At 34.9% G+C, this 19,910-nt stretch overlaps 1 protein-coding gene across 3 annotated transcripts in view; it reads right to left on the bottom strand.

The window, feature by feature from the left end:
* PPFIA2 (PTPRF interacting protein alpha 2) overlaps positions 1 to 19,910 on the bottom strand; it is a 333,320-nt gene that overhangs the window by 82,145 nt on the left and 231,265 nt on the right. For all 3 annotated transcript variants that reach the window (XM_035901684.1, XM_035901686.1, XM_035901685.1), the window contains one exon: positions 1,396 to 1,512. In XM_035901684.1, coding sequence (XP_035757577.1) covers positions 1,396 to 1,512 — 117 coding nt within the window. The remainder of the gene's footprint in view (positions 1 to 1,395; positions 1,513 to 19,910) is intronic.

Genomic DNA, 19,910 nt, shown 5'->3' on the forward strand with positions numbered 1-19,910 from the left:
TCTTCTGTGCTTCCGTTACTATAAGGAGCAAAAATTACTAAGCACAGGACTTCAATTCAGCTTAACAAGACCAACTTAAATTGTTTTGACTATGAAGCATAGAAGTTTTCTGGACATAATATTCCAGCAATATTTCATAAAAAATGATAATAATGTGTTACTCTGGCTTTGATTCCTCGTTCATTAATGTTTAAATATGCAGATTTCTTAAAGGACTGATATTCTTATTTCCACTTAGTTCTGCTTGTTAGTAATGAGCTCAATGGCTCAAAGCAGAAGACATGACTTGCAAAGAAAGTGGAAAATTAGAGATTTTTAGCTCAGCAGTGTGGTTGCATTTAAAAGCACAAGTGAGTGGGATGTTCACAGTTTTAACAAAATTTCATAGATGTGTCAAAGAGTAAAATTTTTTCAAGGAAGAGGGAAGTAGCTGAACAGTATTAATTTACTGTATGTTTCTCAACCACATCAATTACTCAAAGAAAAATACACACATAAAAGAAACCACCAAACGTGTACAATGAATGCTTGCAGTGCAAGTGTGCCCTTGTAAACTGGATTGCCTATAAAATAAATAAGTAATGATGAGTGTTATTTTTTATAAGTATGATTTATGCCACCGTTCATACCATGCCATTAGACAAAAATGCACAATTAGAGATCCAAGCAGCAGCTCTACTGGTTTCAGCTGTCTGCCAAATGTTATGTTATGCTTTCACTTTAATTTAATAACTGCAAAGCAAGAGAGGAAGATATGCAACTTGGTTTTTATCAATCTGGAAAACTAAGGCTTAGAAGAAAACCTTGTTTCTAAATCAGATATTCTCTACCATTTTTCTCTTTCAGCCTTAAGCGGCAAATATTTAGCCTAAATTCTATATACTTATTTCATACTGAAAGAGTGCTAAATAAAATGCTTTTCACTTTTCTCTATATGAACACAGACATACATTTGAAGAGTATCTATAGGTAGCACAGAGGAAAATTACTTTTTCTAGTTTTTAGGTTTCTATCCTCCCCTTAGGGACTATTTTGGCCGCGGTTTTTGCATATGTACTCTTCCGCATGTATGTCCCACTATGCCTTGCTCTTCTGTATGTGACATACAGAAGATCACTCAGCAGGATATAGCATCCTTTATTGTAGCATTATGCAAATAATTCCAAGAAAAGTTTGTTATAAACTGTGGGTCTAAGTCAATACCCTATCAAAGAGCAAGAACCTGCCCATTTGCAATTCCTTTCCATTTAAACAAGCTCATTTTTTTGACGCTAGTTTCCGTAGGCAGACAATAGACTAAAGGGAAGTCCCATAAAATATTTACGTTACAAAAATCTTACACCTGATTATTTCTCATATTGATTGTGTGATCCAATGAAAACTAACATTTTATACCTTTTCGTGAACCTTTTGCCCTGGCTCCATTCCTTCAATATGCTCTGATTCGGCAGGCACTTCACCAGCTGCCATTTTCCTTTGAATGTGTGCATTTTGTTCACGCAAAGCTACAATCTGCAAAGGAAAGAAAATAAGGGATCAATATACTTAAGAAACCCAAAAACTACTGAGCAGGCAATTTGTTAAATCTATTAACATTTTGATCTTATATTGGCCATTTGTAGCATTTGCAAACTTGTCTATACATGCAGAGAGGTTTAAAAAACAAACAAACATTAATAATGACTACAGGTCATTAAGGATACAAAGGAACCTATAAATGCCAGTCTTGTCTTGCTTTATCTTCTATACTGACTTTGTACTAGGGTACTTTTTTCTTTTTCTTTAGCTTGAAAGATGAAAGAGCCATTAGGCATTGATTTTGTAACAGTGCAAGACCAAGACTCGCTCTTTCATACAGAACACAATGGATGCCAAACTGGTGTTATAGGAAAACAGTGCCAAAGGGCTATGAATCAAAACCAAGTGATGCAAAACAAAGTGCTAGCTTTCTGTCAACTCCCCATCTGTTAGTGACTGCAACATACATTTTAAGTGGGTTTTGTTAAGAAAAACATGTATGGAGAAGTCCTCTACCGTGGTATTCATTGACTATTTTAGTGCACATACAAGTGGGTTTCATTGTACTAAAAATATTGTTTTAACTATTGGTAGTGCTCTTAAAAATCCCACACAGCTACTGGAAAATAAACTGCTTTCCCTCCAACTTTGTAGCTTACTCTCAAACAATACACAGGATGGAAAGATTCAGGTCCTAAAAAATTTTTACATCGTATACTGTGATAAGTTGGAAGATCTGGCTAATATAACATTTATTTATTTATATAAAATGCACAGTTAGATCTCTCTGTACAATTCTGCTTTCGTGAGCACATATAATAAATGATTTACTGAATGGATAGCATTGTATATTAAACACAGTAGAATACTGGTGGGATGTATAGGTATCATTTTTGGAAAGCTGGTGTAAATTTAAAGGTTTTTATCACTGTATTGTGTGTGCATAAATCCTGAGTCATAAACACCCTAAAACACTGTCCTGTCCTAGAATATAAAAGCATGGGGTAGGAGGGAAGACTTAAGGCAGTACTACCTGGTAAGCAAGCACAGCAGCCAAGATTTTGTGGGACATTTAATTTAATTTAATTTAATTTAATTTAATTTGATTTTACATTACAATATATTTAATTTGATCTGAATAATTTAGTTTGGAAAACAAGGGGGTTTTAAATGTGTTTTTTAACTTAGGTTTAAGTTCTGATTGTAAAGACCATTTGAATCAGCTCTGACCATCATTTGAGATCTCAGCGACAGACCACTTTAAACAAATCTTCCTTAATATAAATGTTGAAAACTGTTGTGATATGAGTCAGGCTGATTCGCTGTTTGCTAAATCCCAAGTTACAGCCCTTGTAGAACTCGTGTGACTCCCACTGATTTCAGTTCCAAGACTGATACTTGAGGGCAACAGTTCAGCCAAAGCAATTATAGGGATATATAAAAGAGTGGGAATTAAAACAGTCTGAGACAATCTGTGTCTTTTGGGGTTGTACAAATACACTGGGTTTTAAAATGTTTTGTTAAATAAGAGAATTAGGTGTGTCTTAAATAACACAAAAAGGTCTTTATAATTTCATTAGCATAGATTCCCTTTGTATACAGTAACCGGCAATTTAATAACTTTTTTTATGAATAACTTCTTTTATGAATAACTTCACTCATTTCTTTTTCTTTATAGTTAAAATGGTTCTGAAATCTAAACTAAAGAAATTGTGACTCCTGACAAGCAAAATTAGCCATCAGTTAGTGCTAAAAGTGACTTTCAGGTAGATTAAGGGAGGTACATCTGTGTATATATTATAAAATTATGATTTATGGAGAGTAATTATACATCATGTGAAACAAACATAAAATCACAGGATATGTTAACTGGCAGTCAACAATAGATCTGGTTTTTCATATGATAATCTTTCACTGATCCATTAAAATGCAGACTTCCCTATGCCTTCATTTTGAATTACCACCTGTGTCTAATCCAAATCCTTAATTGTCCTTTAGATCACTAAGAATATTGTATAAACACTACTGCAAAATTTGATAATTTCATCACATATTCCACAATAGTTTATTTTTTCCTAGACTCCTCTCATCTTTAGATATGCGAGAAGCACAACTTTCTAAGTAAATAATTAATTAAATTAAATTAAATTAAATTATCCCTTCAAAGCGAAAGGCAAGTAAAAGAATACAATATCATTTATCATTATTTTGGGGGATTCACTTAATTTTTGAATGTTTGAGAACAACTTCTTTGACAAAAATCCATCATTGTTAAAGCTTATTGTTTCAATGGTTTTATTACTGTAATGAATGCAGTGTAACCATACACAGGAACAACACAGAGTTTGAAGTCTGGCACGTCTTAAAAGTTTCAGCTCTTGGGTAGTCGTCAGATAACAGATCTAAGTTGTGAAGAACCACAGAGGTAACTTGCTTTCATACTTGTTCTCTCTGCTTGATTTAATGAATAAATTAAGGCAGAATTAATGCTCCTCAGGAAGCATGGAAACTCTCTTGTGTCTTACAAATAAACATGAATTTTTACTTTTCAGTTTGCTGAAGCAAATGGGTTTTAATTGCTATCACACTCATGTTTATTACCTATTTCTTATTTAACTTGAATTTTCAATAATGTGTAAATTATTTGCAAATGTGCTAATTTAATCACTGAACAATTTCTGCAACTGTCTACATGGGTAGCCAAAACACGCCTGAATGGATGATGTGAAGGTGAAGGTGAAGACACAGATGACTTTAAATTTTTTCCTAGGTAGCCTCTGAATCTTCTTAAAATTTGAATGATCATTACAACAGCCGACAGTGATAATAGCACCTATCTTGTTAAGAAACTGATTGTTCAATATAGATAAAGCTCAGTAATATTACTTTTGAGAAATACCTATTTCTTATATTGATGCTGTTACGTTTACGATATCCAACTTAACATATCTACCACAAAACATGTCTACAGACAGCTTTCCAAGTACCTACACACTATTTAACCCTCTAAGGTAATAATTCTCAATTTAATTCTTAATGGGTTTTATGGTAGGTTCTCTTTTGAAAAAGTAAAGGGTTACTTCCTTGAGATGGAGTCATATCTGCTAAAAAAAACCCAAAATCTAAAAAATTAAAAGACATTAACAGAAAATAAATGTGCATAAATACCATTGTTGTACCCCAAAGTGGACAATCAACCTAAACATTCAAGTCCAAATAATACCTGCTAAAATATGATCAAATATATCACATATCTTTTCTATCAACTTCTGATTGTGGATCTCAAATGATTAGATTCCTTTTCTAAATTGCTATCAGACATTATTTTCCTGTTTAGCACACTTGTCAATATTAGACCTGGACCACAGCAACACATTTCAACGTGACTCTCATCTGAAGTCAGTGTAGAATTGCAGAGATGCTAGTATCTCCACAGTTAAGTCTAAAGATACCTTCTTGTCACAAGTCTAAATTTGGCTCCCTGCTAACTTTGCCAAGCTCAGTCAGCTGAACTGAAAAGTTGTTTTTTTGACTGAGAAAAATGACACAATGGTTGTGAACTTAGGAAGACTAAAATGTAGAGTATTTCTTTTTTAATTGGACCTTTCTAACTTTTATGGCTTAAACCCATAAAAATATCCTATAACCTGAAGAAATGCTCCTTTAGCTTGTTCTCTTCTCACACGCATGTTGGTCTTCAACATTCTTCTCACTTCTGTAGTCAGTTTTTGTGACTGACAAGGGACAATTTTATAACACTGAAACTTTTAAGAACTTCCATCTATTTAGATTCTGTTTTCTGGATGTCAAAGAACATAGAAACAAGTGACACAACTTCTGAAGCCCCACTCTGCTATAATCATTCTGAACGTAACCTTACACAACTTCTAGATTTTTGTCTCAGCTCTAAAATTTCTTCAGCTTTCCTAAAGCCCAGCTTTCTGAATTACAGTTTTGGTAAACATCCCTACTATATTACCAATATAAATTCCCTCCAAAATCTTGGTAGGATTTATGTACATTAATTACATATATCATTGAATCATATGGTTTTTTATGAAATTAGGATTCAAGAATTCAGATTCAAATGCCAACTGGTCTTCATTTCCATAAATGACCAAATCTACATCTCATGCCTGTACACTTGAAAATAGTTGTCTGAATTCAGGTGGTAAGGGAATATTAATTTTAAATACTAAAACACGCCATAGAACAGGATATCAATACATAAGCCAGAACTGATCTGAAGAAGTACCTGATGTTATAGAGCCATACCCATCACCCATGCAGGTGAAAAAGGACAATGTAGTAAGAAAATAGTTTCAAAATGAATAAAGATTACACAAGACTATAAATGAGTAAGCAATAGCATAAATTCTATCTATTTAGCAAGAGAAGCAGTTTGATTACTATGCATAGTAGGACATTAAGACATATAAATGGAAGAAATAAAAAATTCACATTGTAGTTGCAAAAACTACCAAAAGCCAGTGCACAAAACATAGCAACATTTGAACTAAGGTCATTGGAAAATAAACTGGAACACACAAACTATTCATGAAGACTCAGTGGATTTAGTCATGGTGTCAAATTGCTCACAAGACATAAAATGAACCAGGAAAAAGCATTTCCAAGCACATTTGCTTACAGCATTTTACAAAATAATAATTAATTTAAAATTATTTGAGAGGTGTGAGGTCAGAATCCATTTCTAAACGTAAAATCCCAAATGACTGGGTACCTCTGCTGCTAAAACTTAATCAGCTCTCTACTTCCAATTGTTTGAGTGGCCATTCGTTACCTCATTATAGTCTCAGGCTTCACATAATTAACTTCATTATGAATACATAACATACTTACCTGTAACAGCAGTGAAAAGGAACTACCAATTTATTACACTTGTTTTATTAACAGTTGCCTACTATAGATCCATTTTTTTATTATGCATTTCTTGGTCTGTTCAGTCTAATGTCATTCAAAAATCTGCCTTACATTCACACAACCTCAGTCCTGTCTCTTTCCTCCTGATAAATATATATTGAGCATCTATGGAAAAGCTTTTATTAGATTTCCTAGGAGCAGTAACCGCGTCACTGCCAGACTTTCCCTCAAAGCACCAGCATTCTTCAACTCCTTACAGTTTTGTTCAGAGATGTGCAACGTTTTGGCTGCTTTTTGCCCTGTGTTTTAGAACAAGTTAAATAGAATGTTTTGTTGTTAACAGAGGCTCTAAACACACATATATAATGTTAGACAGTCCCCTAAACCCAGTAAGGACCTGGATCACTTAAAAAATGTAAGGCATTAAAGGCAGACAATTATTTTAAGCTTTTGAAAAGCTATTTCATATAAATTTGCCCTACCTTAAACCACTGAACTTGTTTATTTGATCTTCCACCATTGAAACAAATCTGTCCTAGGCAATTAAACTCACTGATAACCATGTTTTACTTTGCTACAGCTGGCAAATCTAGAAGACTTTTTGTTTAATCTCTTCTTATCAAGAAGGTGTTTCTCTTTACATGGATAGTAGCTAAACCAAACTTCTCGTGACTATATTATGTCAGTTTTCCATCCCGCTCTTATTTATGTAAGTCCTTCAGAGAACAGTGAAATTGCCTGCTTGGATGTCCTCCTACATTATTCTGTCATAACAGTCTATGTTTAAACAGTGTTAAATATCAGATTTCAGTCTACTGAGAACGTAACTCATACTCCTGGTCTACCTCTGAATTTGCTTTAATTTTGACAGGGATAGTTTGTGCTAACCTTTAATCAATGTCTGTCATCTTATATGGTAAGTATTAAGTGTAGCATGGGGAATAAATTATGCTTAGACACTGAGGTGATTTCCTTCTGCTTCAATGAAAGTTTAAATCCTGACTCATAAACATAAATATAGCCTTTTCCAGTTATATTTCTATTCTGTGTTAACCTCAGCACAGCCTTTCAGAAGCCACTGGTTAAAGAGTCCAGAGATATTTAAATAGGGTGATTATAATTGTTTCAGTTATAGGATAAATTTTTCATTATTAATTTATTTTATTTATAGGTCCAGGAATGCACATACATTTTCTTGAGATTTTATATGTAACTTTTGAGAGGAATTGTAATGGTAAGCAGCATTTTGTATTATCAGGATCTCGTATAAACAATGCACTATATTTCTTTCACTCTTTGGTGGAGGAAAACCAGCATGGGATGCATGCTTGCAGAACCTTTTCAGGAAAAACAAACTGATCCTTTTTTGTATCTGAGTAAAACCCAGGTGGACAAGATTTTTTCATGAGGGGAAGAGCACTTTAACCAAACTATGACAGTTATGTGAGATTTTTGGTGCTCCTGAGGGCAGGTTTAGGAAGGATGCATCTCATTCAGTGGGGGTCACTTGGATACCTGCTGCAAATTGTGAGAACAGGACTTACATAAAAGACTCAGATATTTCAGAATATTAATTTTAATTGTATTTCTCTATGAGTAAAAAAGAATCTTCTAATAATCCTGTTTAAAAGAGACTTTCAATATTTAATTGGAATCCCTCTGGACAGTTTCAGCTTTTACTGCCATTTTAATGACTCTGTCAGTTGAGGTGTGACAGATTTAGCTGCAGTACTTTAACACATTCGTGCCCACATCCTCTGAGTTTATCAGCAGGATACCAGAAGCAACATGTGTAAATTCCCAGGAATTGCTGTTCACAAGTTTCCACTTCAACACAGTTGCATATAGGATGCAAAACTAGGAACTGTGGTATCTGAGGTGCAGAAATGCATTCTCTGTGGTAGGGGCAAAGGATGTTATACAAGTACAGAGAAAAATCTACTGGGGATTTGAAATCTCTTAGCAGATTCCTCCAGTTTACAAAGCTAATGCAACTTACAAAGCAAAGGCAAAACAAATTGTCACCGTGGTGTCTTTCCACCCCCCACTTTCCAGCTTATACTCCTTCTTGTCCCACTGCTTTGTAATCACTTGCAGCCTCATGATTGCCAAATTATAGCAATTCTAGCATAGCATAGTATACACTTACCTGCATATGCTTTTACACATATTCACATCACTGAATAAATCACTGATAATTTTGCATGACAGACCACTTGGGAAATCATGAAGAAAGCGGCTGTATAGGTGTTATAATGTGATGGTTTAGAAGTAGTCAAACTAGTATGAAAAGATTTGCATGGGAATCTGCTTTTACAGTATAGTGGCAAGCTTTTTGAATGAGCAATTAAATTTTGGCTTAATAATACATTATTAAGATTTTTAATTTGTTCTGGCAAGAAGATTGGCTATTTCTAGGCTTAAAACATATTCCATTTGAACAGTCCGATTTTCAAACATGCCTAAAATATACATCCTGAAGAACTGGGGGAAACCCCTACATTCACACATATGAGTGTTGCGCATGTCCCTGCGTATTTGTTTATGTTGTATTACGTGCTCTGGAATGAGACCAGAAACCAGGCAGGAAAGGCAAAATCATGACATGTGGCACCTTTTGGCACAATAAATTGTATTTTGCATGAAAGAAACCACTTCTAAGTTACATCACGCTGTCACTCTTTGCAGGATCCCAGAGGAAGCCTTGCACGTGCCAAGCTACGGGGCCTTCCTGTAAACAGGACAGAAGTGGAGGTACCCACAGGCCCTGCAGGACAGTGGCTGGATCACAGGCTCTTGTGGTGAGAAGCAGAGGTGCCAACCGAGTGCTAGCTGCCCTGAAAAGGCACACCTGGAACGCTACAAAGGATCTCAGGATTAGAAGCTTGATTGCATTGCAACAAGACCTATGTGAATTTCAAAACGTGGAACAGTGCACTGGCTGAGGTGGTTTGGGCAGATAGCCTGACGCCTGCCATTTAAACTCTCACAAGATTTCCTTTTCCAAATAAAAATTTATGTACAAATCAACATGACCAAACCAACTCTATTTAGTCATCCACTAATGACAGCTTTCTTAGCCTGTCATAAGGATCAACAACATTATGGTTTGGTTTTTTTCCAGCAATCAATGGGATTGAGTCACAAATTCTGGTTGGCTTCATTTTCTACATTGATCAGAGGAAGATCCCAAGAAGGGAGCTTGCCTCATCTTTGAATAACAGTGACGAAACATGTACTAGTGAGATGGTTCAGTAATAAGACCACCGAAGTGTTCCGGAAAAGCCAGGGGAAGAGATGGTGTGTGTGTGTCTCAACCACCGTCTCACCATTCTTTACTAGACAAAAGCAAATGAAAGTCTAAGATTCACAAACTTGTCTAATAATGGAAATTCCTTCTTATCTACTAAAAGTAGATGGGATAAAAAAGGGGTTAAGGTAAGAAACAGTTATTTTTTTTCCCCCAACAGACAAGGAAATACAGAATTCTGGAGCTATCCATGTAGAAAATTAAATTAATAAAAACACATGGAAAAGTGAGGTGTTGGCTTGTGGTGGTGGGGATCTTCCCAGAGTGGTAGCTAAAATCTCAGTATGTTTCAGTATCATGATCAAACAAACTGCGTAGGATTGATGACTGGATATGTGTATAGCACTTGAGAGAGTGAATGCTCTTCAGGCTGTCATAAATGCACATTCTGACTTCATAAATCAAACTTCTCATAAATCCCTGTAGTCTTTTAAAACAACAGATAAAAATGAATCTCCTTGAAGATGGCTTTAGTGCTGAAAGGGTTTAGTGTTTCCATTCAGCAGTGCAGGCTCTGAGCTTTGCAACCAGCTGTATTTAAAAGTACAAATATGGACTTTGAGCTTTACTTTCACAACAGGTAGGAGTTAAATAACTATGGACCTTACAGCATTATAAACAATATTAGCCACATTTGGGGAGAACAAAAGAAAAGAAAAAAAGGTTGCAAAAATAACTTTAAAAGGTGGGGAATGAAACATTCAGCACTAACAATACACTTTGAAGTCACTTTGGGGGAAGAAAAAAACATTAAAGTTTTTTTTTTTTTAACAGAGCACTTTGTCTTCTCTCTCATTCAACTACTTAAAAAGAATCAGACAAATTTGCAAGTAGAGCTTTTGTAGCACTCTGAAAATTCACTTGTATACTAAGTGTTCACATCTGACTGACAGCCTCAGCTAGGTTTATTTAATATTTGCCTGGATCCCAGTGTATTTTATTGCTATTTAAGTGGCGAGCTTCCCAGAAACTTTGCCCAACTGAACTCTTTAAAACACGTTCTGACATGTCAAGAAAAATACAACTTTATTCAAAGAAAAAAACCTGTAGGAGTTATGACTAATACATATTTTCAACTTTTTTATATCATAAATTCTTCTCTTCCTTCCTTTTTGAGATTGTTGACCTTTTATCAACACTGCTGTTTAGCTTTCATTGCTATGGAGAAATACTCTTTAAGGTGAAATCGTCCTCGTGATAGAGTCTTTATAACCCTTGGAGATTCCAGAGAGTATAGGCCTAATGAAAGCAAATCTTGTATGTTTGTGCTATATGGAGTCTAAATAAGTGGAAATTGAGATAGAATCTCTACACTCTTACTCCTTAACAGCCAAGAAGCATTGCTTTGTCATTACTAGAAATTCAGCATTTGCTAATGTGCTCTGCAAGGGAACGTACTTTCAGATTTACAGCAACAATTTTTAAGTTGATTAGAGGAGTGCTGTAAAAGACACTTGACTTAAAAAGTGAGGGGGTCTTTAGCTTGTGGCAAAAGGAGGAGGTAGTATGCTGAGCTCCAGTCCTTGGTTACAGTTCTTTTATGGTTTAAGTAAGTCTTTAACTTCTGTGCTTCAAGTTCCGCCAAAGAAAGCTCAGACATCTTGCTCCTGCAGCTTCTGGTATGTCTTGGTTATTTTATTCTTACAATCCTGATGTAGGCACTGCTCTCTGCGACCCTGCTTGTATGGTGGCTAGCGCTTCCAGGCTCTGCTTTCATGTCACTGAAGTGCAAATAATGAATGACAACACACAAAGAGGACTGGAAAGGCTGTGAATCTGTGGCATATTCATAATTTCAACTGGAAAATATGAAAATGCTAACTACACGTGTGATCCTTTAGTGTTGGTTTGTGCTCGTGATGACTATTGATGGGTGCCAGCTATTGATGTTTTATTGACACGCCTACGAAGGTCACTTTGCTCGAGCCAAGGGTACTGTGGTCCAGGGGTAGCCCACAGGTCTGGCACACCGCTGGCTGCAGCAGGGGACCGCTCCAGGACCTCCTGCCATCCATTTACACCCTCACTGTGCCCTGACTCCTTCTGAACCCTAAGTACCTGGATCATCAGTCATTTTTATACTTTAAATGTACTAATACACTAACATTTTAGACTGGGAATAATGCAAAAATGTTTATTAGTCTCCTTTGCTTCATCATGAATTCCGAACCAAATTGTTAGTGCGTAAATAACTGTCTTGTGCTGTTCATGTAGTCTACAGTGTGCACCATTTATTTCTATGGTGTACTGGCAACACTTTGTAAACAGAATAGGAGTCATTTAAAGCAATTGTGCAGTTGCTATTCTGAAAAAGAATAACTGTCAAGATTTTTCACAGAAGATTACTACGTATGTTTCAGTACATTTTCTTCAGAAACCCGTATCTAAGTAAACAAAAATATGCTACTTTTACTTTGTTGCAAAAAAATGCATGAAATATGATACAGTGAAAGAATTGTCTTTATAGAGACTAGCACAATGGAAAAGTATTAACAAATATCAATTCCATGGTTGCATTATAGTGTGTATATGACACCTTCTGACTAATTTATGTTGCTATTTTTTCTAACCAAGCTCAGCAAAATAGTAGCAAAATTATTATTCTTTCATTATTACTCTCACAAAGATGCTAATAATGTACCTAGCCTGGGATACAATGGCCCTAGAGTTCATTGGTAGTACAGGGAGTGATTTCCACCTGGTCAGAGCTGAGGATGGATTTGCAGAAACATTATGATCTTCATTGTTTTCAACAAGATGTGAATAGAACATATGAATATATATATATAAAAATGTATCTATATGAAATATATATACATAGTGTGTGTGTCTATATATGAGATATGTATGATAAAGTATACACAGATATTTTCTTTATATATATATACACACAGCCCCTGTGTATATAATTATATCTATGTTTAGACATATAGACATATTGTTAGTATCCAGGACATTGTATATAAATAAAATAATGCACATCTAGGGCTTTATATAGCTGCTCTGAGTACATAAACATCTAATTGATAACTACTCATGCTTAAGGTATACAATTCAGTTTGAAAAGTCCTACTCAAGTTAAAATGAAGTATTTAGCTATTTGCACTGCAAATCCATTACATCGATATATTACATTAATAATGTAATACTGATTACACGAATATATTTTACCCTGAGTAGAAGCAGTCTTCCTCAAATGAAATTTTGTATTCTTTGCCTACATATTGTCACCTAGAGACTTTGAGATTGTTCAGATTTAGAACCCAACTATTCTGCATGTGTAGTTTTATTAGATTTTCCTATACAGTGTATCTATCTGTATTAAAATCACCATCTGTGCTACTGATTGTACGAAACATGAAAATACAACACATAGATAGGATATGAGTAAAAATCCAGAAAGGAAATGAACCTTACCCCAGAACTACAATTAAAGAATATCAAAGCCTTGATCTGCATGCACAAACTGAAGAAATCCAAACTTAAATCTAACTCCCAGTCTGTTGAAATCAAAGCACGATAGAGTGAATTAAAGTCTATACTTCAAATACTAAACCAAATGTATCCATTTAATTTTAGTAGAGATTTCAATACTTTTCAATGACATTCTTACTGGGAGTAGCTTTTTCCCCACAAATTTCTCCAGTGAAAATCAAGGGTGTAGTCCTCACTGATACAATTTTTATATAGTTTTTAATGATAAAGAATATTCTTCTTAAGTGGAACTTCTAAAAGAATGTTTTTATTCTAGGATTACTGCAGAAAAGAATCTAACATGATAGCCATTTTCTAATGCAAAGGAATTATACACATGGTTTCTTTTTTTTTTTTTTTTTTTAATGATGGTTTTTTTTTTTTTTTTTTTTTTAATGATGGATTCTACATGATTAAAGGTGTCCAAACTACACTCTCCAGCTGCAATGTCAAGCAAGCTGGATCATTTCTTATGGACTGAACCATGTAAAACATGCCCTCTACAACTCCTCTTGGAATAATTCCACCTATACATTGATAGTCCCTATTAATATTAATGAAGATTATTTGATATTTCCTAGTGCTGATATTTTCCAATCAAGATCCTAAAGAAGTACAAGGATCTAATTTTGCCTCATCAGACGCAAAATATTTTTTACATTTTTGGATCCCAAGTAAAATTATTTCTATATTTATTTCTATTACAGACATATGATGGGAACTTGTTTGCACTAAAATAAAAAACCCTGATTTTAAAAATCTCCTGATATGACTACTTAGGTAAGCATTTGCCGAGATACACCTATCCTTTTTATATCCCCAGCACAGTCTCTGCTTCTATTTTCCTCAGAAATAGTTTATCACTAAGCTGTTTTATCAGCATTGGAAGAGCAGTAGCAAAATGGCACTAATTTTCTTCGTAGTCTATATCAGTAACAAATGTGGAATCAATTTGTCATGCTTGTGGACCTTGCTCTGCCTCTTGACAATGGAGGGCAAGCACAGACCTTTGACTCTTGATTCACATCATTGCTGACACTGCTCACAGACATTAATTTTTACTGTCTTGCTAGTTAACTACCTTGTGAATTTGCAGAACACTCTTAGAGCTGCATGTGCACTGTTGGGTCGAGGTGATCTAATATGAAAATATGAATGATAAATTTTTTGGTTCATATGTTAATAGGAATATTGGTTAATAAATATGAACCCATTGAAGCTTAAAGTTGATTTTATTTATTGGATCATGTCATTAATTTAAATTTTTCATTCAAATACAACATGTAAGGCTCATTCATACATGAATAAAATCAATTATAGAGAGTAATAGGCATAAAACATAATACTGTGATCTTGTTGTACTGTTTAAAATATGGTTTTAGAGTTAGTGGATGTAGATTTTCCTAGCAAATCACGTAATATTTAAGAAATAGACACAAAATTGCATAATCATTCCAAAGAAGCACATTAAACAAATGATAAAACAATATATTGTTCCAGCAGATTAAAAACAAAGGATAAGAAGTATGTGGTCTGTATTTTCATCAAGATGGATGCACAAGAAGATTGTTAACGATGAGAATCAACAAGACTGATTCTTGCAGTGAAATTATCTTGATCCATAGAAAACTCATTTGACAAACGTCAAATGACCCTGAAGCTGATACTGGCAGAAAGATAATAATCAACTACGTTCTTAAACCTGAATTTATACCTCCGATGCAGGATAAAATGGGATACGTTTCAAAGTTTCTCAATCCCAAAATAACAGATCAAAGAAAAGTGATGTATTCTTTTTGATGTCTCATGAAAGGCACTGTGAGCATACTGCGAGCAAATTAAACAATAGACATTAAAATTTCCACTGATATCCTTTGTACAAGTAATAGTGAGCTCTGTTGCAAATCAGCTAAACATGACTTTAAATATGTGTTATACTCTTCACGTTAGCAAGTTGGTGTGTTTAAAGTATGGCATTTGTTAACATAACCTTATGAAACCAGGGCCAGTGAGAGCTGTATTCCATTGATTCGTAAGCTCCCTAAACAGGCTTCCAAATATATGACATTAAATCAAATCCGAAATTATTCCAGTGTCTAATCTCACGCTGACTACGAACAATCCCTAAGATAACCGTATACAAATAACCTTCCAGTTTCATTAATCTCCTGGAGTTTTCAGGTGTGTAGGTAAACGATTGTGAAATATGCTCAGCCACACATCTGGCTCCTGCCATCCCTGTGTTCTCCTCTCAGCTCATATTTCTTTGCCTGTCATGCCATCTCCTTTTTCTCCCTTTTTTCTACTTTGGGTGAGGAATATGTAGTAAATAAGAAACCCACAAAACCTGTGCTAGAAACTTAGAGCTTTGCTATGCTGTAATCCTCTGGAATAAAGTAGAGAAGATATCAGAAGATCCATTTATCACTTTCTGAGACACATTCTTCAGCTTCATGGCTCTGTGCCATGTATTGATATATTTGTTTGTTGTTGTGCAGAATTGTCAGGCATGCTCTGTGGTCCCTATTTACTGATGAACATAAAACATTGTACTTCAGTAATTCACACTGTAGTCCAATATAACTCCAGTAACTCAATCTCACGAGATCCAGAAAACAGAAACTTTCCATACACGCTGATAACTGCAGAATAGCTGTGCTGTGTAGTGAGCCCTGAATACTATGGCCTTCAGTAATTTAGACTCAGGACCTCATGGAAGCTGCATGCCTGCAACCCCAGCCTATCTTCCATTAAAAAACTGGACATGGAGCTGGGGTGAGGGCATGCACTTGGTATTTAGCTCCCAAGCCTGGAGTTATGATGAGATGAGCATGGTAGGATTCATGCAGTGTACCGGGATTTATGCACCAGGACAGTAATTGTGTGGCAGACGGTGCGCCTGAGTCGATGCCATTACAGCCATCAGCTGTCAAAAATCAAGCTGTGCAATTTAGACAAGTTCATCTATCAATAGTTACAAAGTCAGTCATTGCACCCATGAATCCTATTGTATTGCATCCTACTTTTTCTGCTGTAGGAACAGTAAACCAGTTACGCCAGTTAAAATAGCCTCCAAGCTTTTAGGAGCAAGAATATTCAAAAAGGAGCAGATTAGCCTGAGTCTTGCAAGTGATATTATTCACAGAACTCCTACAATATTAAAACCAGTAAGTGATGTCTGCCACATGCATTGCACAGGTCACTGTGCTACCTTGGCTTTACAGTGATGCCCTCTGTTCTCCGGCTGTATAAGCAATGGATGCTACAAGGCAAATTTACACTATAGATGCTCTGGAGCAGTGACTAGGTTTTAGTATTATTTCTTTTACAACAAAATAGAGTCCTGGTCCTTTCCTGGAGCTCTGTTGGAACCGTAGCAAGGCAATAATAATCACAGTAAAAATGTGCAATAAAAACACTGGAATATAAATGTGAAGATGAAATATATTACAACCAAATATACCAATAAATATTTATATTTCTGCAGCACTCTAAGTTGTAACTAAGATTAGGACACACTTTTTTATGCAAATAGAAATACATTTTCATCCCAAAGGCAAAAGTCTGAAAACTTAGGTCACATGTATTACAAAAATTAGAACATAACATTTAATAATGGAATGAATATTTGTCACAGATTTCCTACTTAATTTTCTTTAATTATTTGGACCAAAGAGTGGTAATAAAGAAAAGATGTGAAAGACTAAAAATCTGTCATTACTTGCTTGGCAATAATCAGTAATGAAGGCGACAGGAATGATGCTTAAGGAGTGATATAATGAAATGTTATTCAAAACTTTTCTAAAGTTAAGCAATAGGTAAGAAAAGACTGCAAGGCTTAGAGGGGAAACTGTCTGGGGTAAAGGAGGATTCATGGAAATGGGTCATACCACTGAAAACTTTTAGGTCAGTGTGAGGTTGTAAAAATAAAGCTAAGCCTCTCTCCGCTTTCATAAAAAGTGAGTAAGGAGAAACTCAGCAGACCCAGCAGATGAAGATGTAGTCAGAGCAACAAGGTAGGAAGTGGATCTCCACAAATTCTTGCAGGAAATGTTCACATTAAATTGTTATACAGTAATGAATTTAGTACATGCCTATGTTTCCCAGACTACAGACAAAAGGAAGATTACATGTTTACGACAGAGTAGTGGTACCTAACTTGTTTTCAGAATGAGCAGCCTAGAAATGTTTTTTAAACACACACACAAAAAGAAAAAAAGAATATACTGGATTAGGTTTATGCTCATTTTGATGAAGATGCTAATTTTATGGAGAGTTTGTGCTGCAAGGTTTAGAGGAAACTGGGAATTTCTAATCTCCAGTCATCATTTATTCAGAGATAAACCCAAAGAATTAAACTGCCTGTGTTTCTAATCAATGGGGACCAAGGTTTCATTAAGTCTCTATCAGACAAAAAAATGAAGTAGATTTGAAGAGATTTGCAAAATATATTTCATACATCTTGCTGTCTGCTCTTTTAATGTACATTTAAACAATTACTCCATAGCTGCACAGCAGGTTTGGGGGAAGGGTAAAGAAAGCGCAATTAGCAAATCACAGTTGTACATAGATTTTTAACTTTTGCCCTGTTCGTTTAAGCATTATCTTACAAAACGTAGATTTTTCTTTTCTTCAGAAAGTGTAGTTAACAGCTTATAGCAGTTTAAGAGTATTGCACGTATGCTTATTGATCATAGGGATGTGCCATGGCAGAAAATTGAGAGGTGCAATAGATCTCAGGCTGTTTTGTGAATAATCAGAGTAAAAGTAAACTCTACTCTTCAATGATAAATTTGAGACACTGGAATTCACTATAATCACAAATATTTATTTAACAAATCCCATTAAAATTTTCACAAGTAAGTAAAATGACTAAGTATTAGCCACAGCTCGAGGTTCTAAGAAAAACTTCAAAATTGCGATGGAGATTCTCAGTAGCCTGAATCTATCATTTTGGTGAATCTGACTCCTCCCTTAACAGCAGTAACATCCTGAAACATCATAATCCACCCATATTTGGGATTTTAGAATATTTGGAAAATAAAAATAGAAAGTAACAATTGTCTTTGTGATGTGATATTGAAAACAGAGTAATATATACAAGTTACCAAGCACTTGATATCAAATATTTTATTAGAAAAACTATTAAACACACTGGATAAGTGAAGGACTAAAAGGCCTCTCCCTTCAGTTACATTTTTTCCTCAAGGATCTCTCCATGAACACATGAGCACAGACTATGCATCATTTCTGTTAATCAGTCTTTCTTACAAATTGGTTTCTTCTAAAGAATACATAGGAGATGCTCATTCTAGATGAAAAGTCAATGCAAAATTTGAACGCGCTATCAGTATTTTAGGTTTGTTGCAGGTGGCTACATGCTAAATGGAGGGGTAAGAGAACACAGCATTTCAGGATCTCTTTTGAAAATACCCCAGGACATTTGGGCAGCTGCACAATTTTGCCCTGCAAAATCATTTCAGCGAAAATCAAAGGTGCTGAGCCTATTCAACATATATTACTGGGTTGCCAACAGCACACTGTGGTCAACACATAAATAGGCCTACGCAACTAAAGAAAGTTATAAAAGGGGAAATTAAACCTACAAGCATTTTTTATCAAGATTTTTGTGTAGCGATACTAAAATATGTGCAAAATCATTATCTGCTGTCACTGCAGAAAATATGCGTTCTTTTTATAATCAAAATTGTTTGGAAATTTTTTTTCTGTCATAGATATTTATGGAAAATATACTGAGAAACCACTTTTTTTAAGTGGAATAGTGATGTTTGTCTCAAATGTGCCAATAGAAATTAATGTTTTTAAGTGACTATCTGAAAAATGCCTTGAATTTTAGACCTATTCTGCCCTGAATTTAGTGAAAAATGCTTTTGATGACAATGCAAAGATAAGCTCTGCTGCTCTAAATATCCACAAAGAATTTTAGTGGGCTTTTTCCTCTGAGAACTTAGATTAGAATTAGTTGAGGACATAAGGGGAAATAGCTATAGCAACTTAACTGATTATTTCTTGTGCTTATTTCTTTTTGACATTGTAAAAAAAATAAGGCAATGAAGGATGTAGTGCTGCTGTAGTAATTTTCAACCTCTTCAGCTGCCATGCCACATATCCTGAATCAAATACATAGAGATGGAATTTAATACGGTGGAACATGAAGTATGAGAAACATCCATGAAAAAAATAATCGGTTTGCTTCATTACCGCATTGAAAACTTAAGGGCAACAATAACTTTGTGCAGAGTTAACATTTAAACTAGATGGCTAAGGTTAAAGGCAGAATGAAAAGCAATTACATATAGCACATAAAGATTACATTTCAAACCAAGATATTTTTAATTATGTGCATCTTTGCAGAAAAGGTATAATTTGGCACAATTACATAGATGTTTAAAATTAAAGCTCAGACCACAATGAAGGTCTCTCCAGAGTTAAACCTCTGTAAAGTTATAGCTTAAAAAAAACCCCCAAAAAACCTAATATATAGGAGAATTTACAAGCAATAACTTTCAGTTACATCATTATGAGAAAATACAGTAAAATGAGGTGTATATATATATAGGAAGGCTGTTTCAGATTTTTCACAAAGATTATTCTTAAAGTCACTTATGCATACAGCACATATAGTTTCTATTTGTGTGATTACCTAATTCTCAAATAAAACACATGTGTCTGATTTCCTGCCCTTATGTATTATGTGCAGTCTTTT

This window comes from Egretta garzetta, unplaced genomic scaffold (genome assembly GCF_000687185.1).
Source record: "Egretta garzetta isolate BGI_Z169 unplaced genomic scaffold, ASM68718v1 scaffold68, whole genome shotgun sequence".
NCBI classification, from domain to species: Eukaryota; Metazoa; Chordata; class Aves; order Pelecaniformes; family Ardeidae; genus Egretta; species Egretta garzetta.